Source organism: Toxorhynchites rutilus, chromosome 3, assembly GCF_029784135.1.
Source record: "Toxorhynchites rutilus septentrionalis strain SRP chromosome 3, ASM2978413v1, whole genome shotgun sequence".
Lineage (NCBI taxonomy): Eukaryota > Metazoa > Arthropoda > Insecta > Diptera > Culicidae > Toxorhynchites > Toxorhynchites rutilus.
Window position 1 is genome coordinate 243,284,879 of NC_073746.1, and position 12,679 is coordinate 243,297,557.

General features: G+C 37.0%; 1 protein-coding gene across 6 annotated transcripts in view; it reads right to left on the minus strand.

The window, feature by feature from the left end:
• Nucleotides 1-12,679, minus strand: part of LOC129777265 (tropomyosin-2) — a 99,458-nt gene that overhangs the window by 77,754 nt on the left and 9,025 nt on the right. For all 6 annotated transcript variants that reach the window (XM_055783466.1, XM_055783467.1, XM_055783461.1 and 3 more), the window contains exon 2: nucleotides 6,749-7,068. In XM_055783466.1, the coding sequence (XP_055639441.1) occupies nucleotides 6,749-6,988 (240 nt within the window). In that variant the 5' untranslated portion in view covers nucleotides 6,989-7,068. The remainder of the gene's footprint in view (nucleotides 1-6,748; nucleotides 7,069-12,679) is intronic.

Consider the following 12,679-nt stretch of genomic DNA (forward strand, 5'->3'; position numbering starts at 1 on the left):
CATAAAAAAAAATAATAACCTTATTAGAAATTATAAAAATGAAGATTTTGATTTTGATTTTAACCGAATTTGGATTTTGAATTTAATGTATGTAGGTTTTGAATAAAATTAGGACAAAAATAAATGCTACGAAGTCAATCAAGTTTATTTTTCAAGCTATTTTACTTGAAATTTTTTTACTTGCCACTTTTTTCTCCGTGCGGTCATCTTCCATTATCTGTCACCTTTTTTCCGACCATAGGAATGAACGTTTTTTTTCGACTCGTTCTTTGTTGAATTACATTTGTGTTCGAACGAAAATTTTACCGAAGAAAGTCAGTGCGATTAAAACCAACGTCTATCGGTGTGAACAACTCAATATTTTTAAATTATTCGTTATACCTTTTTGTTATATAAGTCAACAGACAAATCATGGGCCTGATTCTCGAATACACTTCACGGTGGAAACGAAATAAACGGCACGCCATTGAACTACGTTTTACGGGTTAGTGAAGTGTCGAAGATAATGATGAGTTTTCAGGCAGAATGAGCACTTTTCAAATAAAAAATCATTAATGAAAATTTACTTCTTCGTATCAAATTGGTATTCAATGTGAGTGGAAAACTTTGTTTTCTTCATGTGATATAATCTCATACAAAAATTTAATCTGAAGATAATTTGATATTATAATGATAAATTTAGTGGGAAACTAATATCGCATCCAGATGTCGACACCGTACCGTTGTCATGACGAATGCGTTTCATACCGTTTCCACCGTGAAGTGTATTCGTAGTGTATTCGAGAATCAGACCCCAAATGATTCATTATTTGCAGACATATTTTATTGGGCCTGATTCTCGAATACACTACGAATACACTTCACGGTGGAAACGGTATGAAACGCATTCGCGATGACAACGGTACGGTGTCGACATCTGGATGCGAGATTAGTTTCCAACTAAATTTATCATTATAAAATCAAATTATCTTCAGATTAAATTTTTGTATGAGATTATTATATCACACGAAGAAAACAAAGTTTTCCACTCATATTGAATACCAGTTTGATACGAAGAGGTTAATTTTCATTAATGATTTTTTATTTGAAAAGTGCTCATTCTGCCTGAAAACTCATCATTATCTTCGACACTTCACTAACTCGTAAAACGTAGTTCAATGGCATGCTGTTTATTTCGTTCCCACCGTGAAGTGTATTCGAGAATCAGGCCCATTGCTTTGTGATGTTAGATTTCTGTTACGCGTAGCTGAGGGAAGATATTGGAAATTCGAAAAACTTTTTTTTTTTTTCTTTATTTTTGAGACTTTCAGCCTCCTGGGCTGGTTCGTCTCAGAAATTCGAAAAACGTTTAGTCAAAATATTTCAAATCATTGCCAGTTCCGATGGTCATACCTGACTGGGGGAGTTCGGAGTTTTTTTTTTCAATCTTCGATACAGCACAGAATCAATACGGAAAAACTGCAAAATTGGAAATACAAAGCACTACAGTAGAAATATGTTAAATTGATCATCATGTATTTATCCTGATTGTCTGGCTTTTGAAATTACTCGAGCGAAATAAACGTTGTATTTTGTGTAATTCGTATCTATTTACTTGTTTTAATGTATTTAAAACAATAGTCATTCATTAAAAAATGTGTTTAAAGCATACAAATAAAATGACGCGAAAAAATTGAGGACCAGTTCTTCGTTTCGACTGTGTTGTTTCGACCGATTTTTGAAGAAAATTGATTGTTGCTCGGTGGTATTTTGTGTTTTTCGGATCCTGGTAAGTATTTTTCATGCAAGGCTGGCAGCAGCCAACGCGAAATCGCAAAGTACTTAGAACGATCAAAAAAACCTTCGTGTATAATCCATGACCGCAAAAATCCGGAACGACAGGGCGCCATAGGAAAACGACCGCGACGGATGACTTTTCCTTAAAGCGAGTCTCCAAAAAAGATCCCTTCAAGGCCTCGAAAAAGATCCGGGACGAACTGAACTTGTCCGTGAGTTTCCGGACAGTTCAGCGGCGGCTGGTGGAGCAGGGACTAGGTGGTATAAGTCCCCAGAAGGTCCCGATTCTGACGCCGAAGCGTCTGAAGACGCGACTGAAGTTCGCGAAAGACCACATCGATTGGATCGGTCCAGAAATGGAGAAGCAGTGGCGAAATATACTGAAGTCGGATGAGAAGAAGGTGAACCTCATCGGCTCGAACGGAAAAAACTTGGGTACATCACCCAATAGACTGTGCTTACATCCTACAGTATACCACGAAAACATTCAAGCATGGAGGAGGGAAGATTATAATGTAGGTGTGCTTCTCCTGGTACGGGATTGGTACCCTGTACTACAAGGATAGGATCATGGATCAGTACCTGTATGCTCAAATCCTAAGGGATGTTATGCTGCTACACGCCGAGCGGGAGATGCCCCTGAAATGGTAGTTTATGCAGGATAACTATCCGAGGCACATCACCTAGACCGTCAAAAAGTGGTTTCAGGATAACATGTTGACGTCATGGAGTGGCCAGCGCAATCACCGGATCTGAACCCTATAGAGAACCTATGGGAGATCGTGAAAAGGTCGGTCTACACGAAGAAGTCGAAGAATAAGCAGCAACTGTGGGATAGGATCCAAGCTTGTTGGTACACCATCCCGGTCACCCCGTGCCAGAAGCTGGTGGAATCCATGCCGAATCGAGTGCGTGAAGTTATGCGAAACAAAGGTTACTAGCCCCAGTAGCATATCACGGTTTGAATTTTCTTGTTTTTATTGTTTTTACCATGAATTTCAATCCCGATCTTAATTTTTGTCGCGTCATTTTAGTTGTTAAGTATGCTTAAAACGCATTTTTGATAAAAAGTTGTTGTTTTAACTACAGATGTTATAAATTTCATTGAACAATACAAATAAATTATTATAAATGGATTGAAGCGCTAGATTGGATATTTTTTCCTCGAAGTTTTGTCACTTTCTTTTTTGCTTGAGCAGTGGTCTTAATGTTTTGTCCGACACTGTAAGTTTGATGAACAGATCGAAGAAAATGTTCGCCTAACTAAATATTTGCTTGTCATGTTTTGTGTCGAACATATATGATCAGTACACGATGATTAAATTTTATCTGTCAAAAAGAGTCAAATATTTGACTTCGGTCAAACAGTGTATGAACATCCTAATCTGTGTAAGTAATTTCGTGTATGATACAAAAAATCACACACAGATATGTGGTAGATGTCAAGCCACTTTGGACACTTAGCCACACTTAGGTCAGCATTTTGAGCTATAAATCTCTAAGAAACAGTATCTGCATAGTATTTGCATTGCTCAAACATTTAGTTTTTACCTTTGAAGTGTGAATTATAAGTATTCTTCAAATAATAGTATATTGTATTGTTTCCTAAGTTTTAGGAAATGTCGAAGAATTACGGTCTCATAAAACAATTAATTTATGCTTTCCTGATGAAAATATTTTCATTTTCAGAAAGGTTCTTCTTCTGTAGGATTCAACGCTCTTCCCACTGTAGCCATTAGGTTAATCTATTATCTATTGTGGACACGTCCTTATAATAAAAGCCTAAATAAATGTGGTCTTAAATGTTATTTTAGGTAACCATCATAATGTCATGATTTTAGGTATCATCATGATGAGTACAAGTAACCAAACTGATCAGTAATCATTAGGTAATGGTCTGAAATCAATACTATATACCGTTCTGAATCATATTTCGGACGCTTAAGGCATATGATGCAGAAAACAGATCTAAGCTTTATGCACAGGTATTATTTGGTTGATATTTTCGATAAATTAATTCAATATCCTTTTAAGCTTTCTACTCGGGTACCTATTTGATTGAAAACATAAAAAAATCATCTAATAAAATACTTTTAAAATGAAGCGAATAAGAATCAAACTCCGGACACTAAATTAAATTTCGGACAGATTGAATTCAAATTTCGGACACTTTATTTTGTAATTTTTGGACGAAAACTACATTACACTTGATTATATTTTATAATCAACTGCGAAACACCTACCAAGCAATCACAGTAAATTGTTAACAATGAAAAGAACCTAAAATATTTTATATTTATTTAAATATTTATGAACGGGTAAATTCTACGTGCTCACGCGAAGCAAACGTCAAACTCAAACGATAATGAGTAGTGTTGTCAGAGTTTTGTCGATTATTTTATAATTCAAATGTAGTTCTCATATGAAATGATAGTGAAACCAATGGATTACTCTAAAGAAGCAATTATGACATTAATTTTACAGTTATATCATCAGTGCATTAAGAATTTGAAGATATTAGAACAAAGTGTCCGAAGTATGACGTTGTCCGAAATATGATTCAGAACGGTACGCATATAGAATATTGGACAAATCTTGGCTATGCTCTATATGCTCATACAAAGCAGATTAATTGAAAATGAGGTAATCCTACTATGCGAACAATCATGAGTTCAAAACAAAGTGTCCGAAGTATGACGTTGTCCGAAATATGATTCAGAACGGTACGCATATAGAATATTGGACAAATCTTGGCTATGCTCTATATGCTCATACAAAGCAGATTAATTGAAAATGAGGTAATCCTACTATGCGAACAATCATGAGTTCAAAACACCGGGGCTCCAATCGACTGATTTTGTGTGTCATATAGCACAACTATCTTCACTCAACAATCTTCAAGTGATGGAGATCCAGCCTTTCTTCGTCCACAGACGTTCTGCTGTTTACAACAAGAGACATCGGATTATTTGTGCTATTAATAACACAACAATGGAAGCCTCGTATAAATTGTTCCGCTGTACGATCTAACTGAACATTGGTACAAAATGAATATTCTTACGCCGAAAAAGCGATAGTGTGTTATTTACCATACTTATCGATAATAACAAAAGCTTAGAATGTACAATTTGGTTTAAGAGCCTGAATCAAATAATCGAGAGCGATAAAAAGGCGTTTTCGAGAAGAAGTTCAACGGTTTTGCAATATATAGCAGAGTTGTCATGATTTTCATCATTTGAGATAAACAAAATAAAACAGTATTTCATTATTTGGATACAACAAAAACACTTTCATTGATATCTTGAAGCTGCAGCTGATGACTGTTCAATTCTTCGCTTGTAAGATTCTTCGAGACATCTTCAAAATAAGTTGTCAGAATAAGTTTTCTTCAGAATGTAGCAATGAATGAAAAAAAATCTTCACTTTCAAAGGTGTGTTTGTTTTGATTTTTTTTTCTATCAGCTGAAATTTTAGATTTCATCTGTATTGTTTCCTATATATACATTATGATATGCGTTAAATACAAAATGATTGCATTCACCTTCCTTTTTAATTTTTTTTCATAACACAATCCAAAATAGCTTTTTTCATCCTAAAAGAAACTTTTTTTTGTAATATACAATAGTATACATTTTCAGTAAATAAACACTAAATTTTAGCAATGATTGTAACAATAGACAATTTCAAAAATTATTACATTGGAACTATCAATAAGTTTCCGTTCTTTGCGGACAGATGTAGCGTCATGAAAATGTCGTGCATTATACTTTATGTTGGTAACTCATTTCATTAGCAGCACTTTGAGCTTAAAACAGAGTGTTTGTCATTTCGCCGAAGCTTAAACAACTTTTTAGACAATTTTTAGAAAGTATTAATTGTCGTGAAAAACCAGCTCATTACATGATAGAATTATTTTATCTACATTTGATATGTTGAAATTTCATGGACAATGCTAGAAACAAGTTGCAGCTCTTTATTTTGCGTTTCGGTTACTTACTGTAGATATCCATCGATAATGGAAGCAATATATTACAAGTATCGACCAAAATAGCTTTACATATCTTTTAAGGGGCGGAAAAACTCTCCGAGTTTAAAGCCTCCTTTAACTCAACACAACAACAACTTTAAAAACACGCTTCTTCCGATATCTAAAACGACTTTTGTATTCTGGAATCCTTTCGATTCAAATTCAATCGAGCTGTGTAAGTGTGGAAATCTTATTTAACCGCAAAATGAACATCATTTATACATGAAAACTGTTACTGGATGTTTTATGACTTTTTCTCAACAACCTTGTATAAATTTTCAAGCGTTCCGCTAAATTTCTATCAAGAATATAAAATCATTATCAGATACAATTCTCGTTCAAGATTATTCCCCACTTGCATGAAATGTGTTTCTTTGTTACATAGAACACATATTTGTTACGGAAAAGTCAATTTTCATTAATAATTTTTATCTCAATAGTATGTTAATACCTTTTGAAATCCTATAATCAATACCTTATTCATTTTACAGAAGTAGAATACGAAGCTCAATGCCGTTAATATTGAATTGGGTTGCCACATTTGCACAAGTCGATTGGATTTGAGTCGAACGGATTCCAGAATGCTACATAGCGATCCGTTCGGGTAATGTTAACTCGATCGGATTTCAGAATACGGATGTTACCAAACGAATGTAAAGCGCGAGAGAGCATCAGTTCTACCAACGAATGTTTTTAGAGTTGCTTGAATTCGATCGAAGTTTGTGAACACATTTATTCATTACGTGAGTAATGGCGATTTTGACATAACGGAATACCCCTTACACCACTTAACACCCCTTAACACCCCTTACTAGAATGACTTGCGATGAAGCGAGAACGTAGTACATATCAAAACTTTTTCATCCATAGTTCCCCAGCTCGCAGGCATTTCTTTCGGATACCAATCATGGACAACAATTATACACTTCAAACAGAACTACTTACGTTCTGGAGAGCCTTCTCCTTCTCTTCCAGCTTGGCGTTGACGGCCATCAGCGCCTCCTGGGTCTGATCGAGGTCATTCTCAATTGCCTGGATCTTCTTTTGCAGCTGGCGGGCCTCTTCTTCGGCCTTTTCAGCGCGCAGGTTAGCGTCACGAGCCTGCTGCTCGCAGAGAAGGGCGCGATCCAACGCGTTATCCTTCTCCAGCTTCATCGCCTGCATCTTCTTCTTGATGGCATCCATTTTCGGTGGATTTTTGTGTGGCGCACTTCACTACACTAACAAAACTTAACAACACTGAGAACCGCGAAACCGCACGTGACCTGTTGATGGAGGGAAAAAAGAAGGGAATTAATTATGAGTTATTTTCATTTTCCAATGTTTTCATTCGTAGGATCTGCGAAGAAGTGACGTTCGTTCTGTTATCTAGTTATTTGGTATCAGAAGAGAAAACACTTGCAAATTGTAACAGGGACGGAAAACCACCCAGACCTCACCGAACAACCCACCTTACTGTCCCCCCCAGCTGATCCTCGATCAGTCGAAACGCTACAATGCAAAACGAAAAGTACCAAACTCGCACGAAAAAGCTGACAAAACAAAGTGACAGAATGTAGATAATGGCACTATCGTCTCCCCACCGATCGTGAACAGATCTCGCACAGTCGGTTACCGTCGAGAAGAAAGAAACCGACAATAAACCTGTCCTCCGGAATTCGAAGTGGTAGCAGCGGAGTGCTTTGTGGAGCGGCCTTGGCGGTTTTCCTTTTTTGGTCGACAGAATATCCGAGACCCAGGCGAGAGCATGAATTTCAATTTGATTGCCTTATTATGTCTGCGCTTGGGCTCCGACTGGTGTGGGGACTCCATTGTACAACAACCTTCCCAATCAGTGCGGATTGAATTGCATTAGCATCTCACAATATTCAGTCACCAGAAAGGGATCTCTTTTGTCACCTGTTTGGTAAGGTTTGTGAAGAGATAAGAATTGTTGAATCTACATCCGTTGCAGCTACATCGCCATCTGGCTGTCGATTATTGATCCATGTATCCAGGATGAATATTTATACAAAAATGATAGGCAAAGCTAAATTTTATAAGATTCTGATTCTTATTTGTTCACAGATGTTTGACTTTCGGCAGTCTCAACATCCATACTAGCAAGATGAAACAATCGCTCTGTTGTTTCAATCTGAGAGTAAATGTTGTTTTGCTTCACTACTTGTTCCAGAAAAAAATAAACATCGGTTCAAATCTCGAAGAAATCATAGGACTCAACCTCATGAAGCATACATTCCCGGCGTGACCTTCTCCGGCACATTGCACAGAGACATTTATTATTGCAGAATTTTCTTTTTTTCGCCAATAAAAAACATTGTTTATTTTCATCAATTTGTCTGAACCGCGGCGCCATCATGTCGGCAAAGGAACCATTCCAACACGTAATGGTTAAGTAAGACAGCATGCGTCATCAGCTGCTCTCGATTCTTGCCGATCGGATGGAGCCAGAAACCAAGGACCAACGAGCGTGAGTGCTGCTTTACAGCCATGAAAAATTGTCACGTCTTCTTTCTTGGCAAAAAAAAAATCTGTACTCGTTCGTCGAGGGATTTCCCTGGTGCTGCTGAGAGCGCACGGAATGGCAATATTATCGCACCAAATCGATTTTGGCGCGCAATGAAGGCGCCACAAAATGCGCATTCATAAGTCACACCATCGACGGAAAATAAGCTCGGCAACCAACAGGTGAACTTGGGGCAAATGGTTGGCCTGTGAGAACTGGGTGGATAAGTGCGCCCCAATATGCCCCTATAAGGCAGACCCAAGTTCACATTAAAACATTTCAAAACCGGTACTTATACGGGCAATAACTAATAAATCTTGCAGTACACAATCGTCACTCAGTCAGATCCAGCATGGGTAAAATGGTAACGATTTTAGTCCATATTTTTCATCCAGCGTTCGAACCATATGGATCCTGCAAAGCACGATAGAGAAGCGGTTGACAGTGGTCTCATTTTACGCGAAAGGCCATTGAGGTGGTAATGTCAAAATTGAGTCACCACTCCTCCGGCGTAATTGTTCGCCTCATGCTTAAAAAAGCGAAACGTGATTTCGAAGATTTGCGCACGAGATTAAATGTCACACTGGAAGCTACGCATCAGCGTGTTTATGCGGTTTAAGCCCATTCCTAGTTCCTTCTCAACGCCAGTAAATTGCTGACACTGACTTTGAAGATTGCAGTGGGTTTGTTGTTGTGGTTTGATGGCTACCGGTTTTTGCTATCCTTCCACTGCCACTCGGTGGCCCTCCCCTCGAAGTTGCGCTTAGGTTGCACTGCGCGCGAAGTGCAAACCTTCACCTGGAGTATAGGCGCCAGCTCAGGGAAACATTTGCATGGAAATTGCAATCACGAGTGATTGCGGTGGGGTATGTTCTTGTCAAATGTTTGACGGAATTGTCGTAAATGACTATTGGGCTGCAGCGAGTCGGACAACAAGACCGTACTGTTGACGTTTGATTGACTGGGGAATGAAAACGATACAGCGGTTGAATAATTGAAGAATTAATAAGAAGTTAATTCTAGAGTAACCTTATGTAATGATGGATATAAGTCGTATCATGTTTTCATTGACTATTGAGGAACTAAAATTGATTCCAAAAATCAAATCAAATATTTTCAAAAGACCACTCACTCAATCTTATTTCTGTAGAAATGCCATCTCATTGTGAGATTCACAATAATTTATCCAAGTATTCATTTCTTGTTTGGATGATGTTATAAATATCATACGTGCCTTCATTGTACATCGAATTCAATACTTAACTTGCAACTATTTGTTCCGAAAAGACGAAATAAATGAAGATTTTTTGTCGACATACAATCAGAATCTATTGTTGTAGTTCTTTATGTAACCTTAGATATAAGAAATTTCCTCAAAAACATGAAATCATTTTTTATCTCAGAAAAATGCTGTATTAATTGTATAGAATGCGCACTACCCAACTAATAACTAATAATACAAGTGTGAGATTTTTATGATAGTTTTATTCAATTCTATGTTTAATAATGCCTGAAATATTTGTAATCAAAACCTCTATTCAAACCATTTTACGCAAATTAAGAGAAATCATTTCGCTATAGCCAATATTGTCAATTTGAGAACGTTTATCCAACTTCAAGGTAGGTTTTTGTTCGACTGCATGATTTTTTTTACCAATTTTCCATAAATACAGCTCCTCCACGACCAAACAACGGGTGTTTGTATTCGTGGAATAACAAGAACAAGTGCATCTGTAATGCTCGCTGCTGAAGGTCTACCAACAGACATAAACCTTTTGCGTGAAATTTTCCTGGAAGTGCACGAAGAACTGGGAATTTCACGCATTGACGCCTTGGCAGACCTCAAATCACACCGAGCACTCCTTTCCAGTGAACGTACGCAACGGCTACAACATGCTAGGGAAGCAGCAACAAAATTCTACAGTCCGCAAAATTTTCAACGACGCTGACGCGCCCTTTACAGGGAATTAGTAGTCGGAAAAATAGTAAAGTAAGTAGAATTAGTCTGAAGGAAACTTCTTCGCCTTCTCAACAGAATTCGACTGAAATTTTGATATATTGTCAAAATTTCAATCGCATGAAAAGCCCAGCAAAAATGGAAGAAATTTATCAAAACCCGCTTCTTTCAATGTTATTCTTGCAACTGAAACTAGCTGGGACGAATGCTTAAGAAGCGAAGAAATTTTTGGAAATAATTTTAATGTATTCCGGCACGACCGCAACTTATCGTTATCTCAGAAGAAGTCTGGAGGAGGGGTCCTCATTGCTATTAATGCAAATTTCACTTCTGAAGAACTTATAACCGAAAAACATAAAGAATTTGGACATGTTTGGGCAAAATTATCTATAGCTGGCGAAGTACACATATTTGCTACCGTGTATTTCCCACCCGAACACGCAAATAAAAAGTCGTATGAATTATTTTTTCAAACGGCAAATCGAATTACAGAAAAACTAGAGCCAGAAGTGAAATTGCATATCTATGGCGATTTCAATCAGAATAAAGTAGACTTCATTCCCGATAACGATAAGGAATGCATTCTACTTCCAGTCGTCGGGGAAAATGAAACCCTTCATTATATATTTGACGAAATTGCACAACTCGGTCTTAATCAAATAAATCACGTAAAAAATTCCCAAAATTATTATTTAGACCTATTATTACATCACCGACGACTTTTGTGTGAATGAGTCCATGACTCCCCTTTGGAAAAATGAAAAATTTCACACAGCAATTGAATACTCAATCTTTGTACATAACAGACAATTGCCCATCGACTGGGAGTACGAAGTATCAGAATACAACAAGACGAACTTTGAATCAATCAAATGTAGCCTACAAGCCATAGAATGGCATACTTTTTTAAACAGCGAATGAGATGTCAACTTATCCGTACATATTCTTCACGAAATTCTAAATAACATAATATCAGAATTTGTGTCGAAGAAACGAAGACGAAGAAATTCAACCAGCAAATATCCTATTTGGTAGAACGCTCAAATAAGAAATTTAAAGAATAGAAAACAAAAAGCACACAAAAAATACAAAATAGACAAAAGTAATCAAAATTTGCTGGAATATCAGAATATTTCCAAAGAACTAAATTTTGCCATTAAAAGTGCACACGAAGAGTATAATAGAAAGGTCGAAACAGAAGTCAAATCATGTCCGAAGAAATTCTTTAAATACGTAAAGTCTAAGCTCAAAAGCAAAAACTTTCCATCGCAGATGTATCTCGATGAAGATGTAGGGAATTCTTCGAACGAAATTTGTAATCTCTTTGCAAATTTCTTTCAGGAAGTATATACCACATTTTCCGAAGAAAATCGCGATCGGGACTACTTTTCATTTTTACCGGAATATCCAAACGACATATCGGTAAACTATCTTTCACAGCAAGCAATATGCCATGCATTAAAGAAATTAGATGGAACGAAAGGACCAGAACCTGACGGAATAGCACTTGTATTTCTGATGAACCTGTCTGAGGAACTCACCCTGCCCTTATATTGCATTTTCAATATGTCACTACAAACTGGAATATTCCCAGAAAAATGGAAACAATCTCTTGCATTGCTAAACTATTCGAAGCAATAGTGAATGAAAAAGTCTTCCAACAAGTAAAGAATAGAATAACGTGTATGCAACATGCATTCTTCAAAGGCCGCTCAACTGCAACTAATCTGTTGGCATTTGTGACTTTTATATTGATTGCAATGGAAATTGGCAAACACGTACAAGCTCTTTACACTGACTTCAGCAAAGCATTTGACCGCATCGACATTCCATTACTACTCTTCAAATTGCAGAAAATTGGAATGGAACAAGGACTCATAAACTGGCTGAATTCTTATCTAACAAACCGTGAACAAATTGTTCATTTTCAAAATTCTCTCTCAAATCCAGTAAAAGTAACTTCGGGAGTCCCACAAGGCTCTCATCTTGGTACTCTTCTTTTCATTCTGTACGTTAATGACATCTTCTTCGTTCTCAAGCGTATAAATGTACTTGTGTATGCAGACGACATGAAGCTTTTCGCGGAAATTGGTAATGAAAACGACATCAAAGCATTCCAAAACGAAATACATGTATTCCATACTTGGTGTAATAAAAATCTATTAAAACTGAATGTAAAAAAATGCAACTCCATTACATTTAGCAGAAAAAATCATGTACCAAATATCGTAATACGTCTCGGAAATCAAAATGTAGAGAAATGTGAAATAGTTAGAGATCTAGGCGTCGTCCTGGACTGTAAACTCACATTCATAGAACACTACAACTCTGTAATCAATAAGGCAAATAGTGTGTTAAGCTTTGTCAAACGCTTCTCACATAACTTCCAGGATCCATACACCATAAAGCTTTT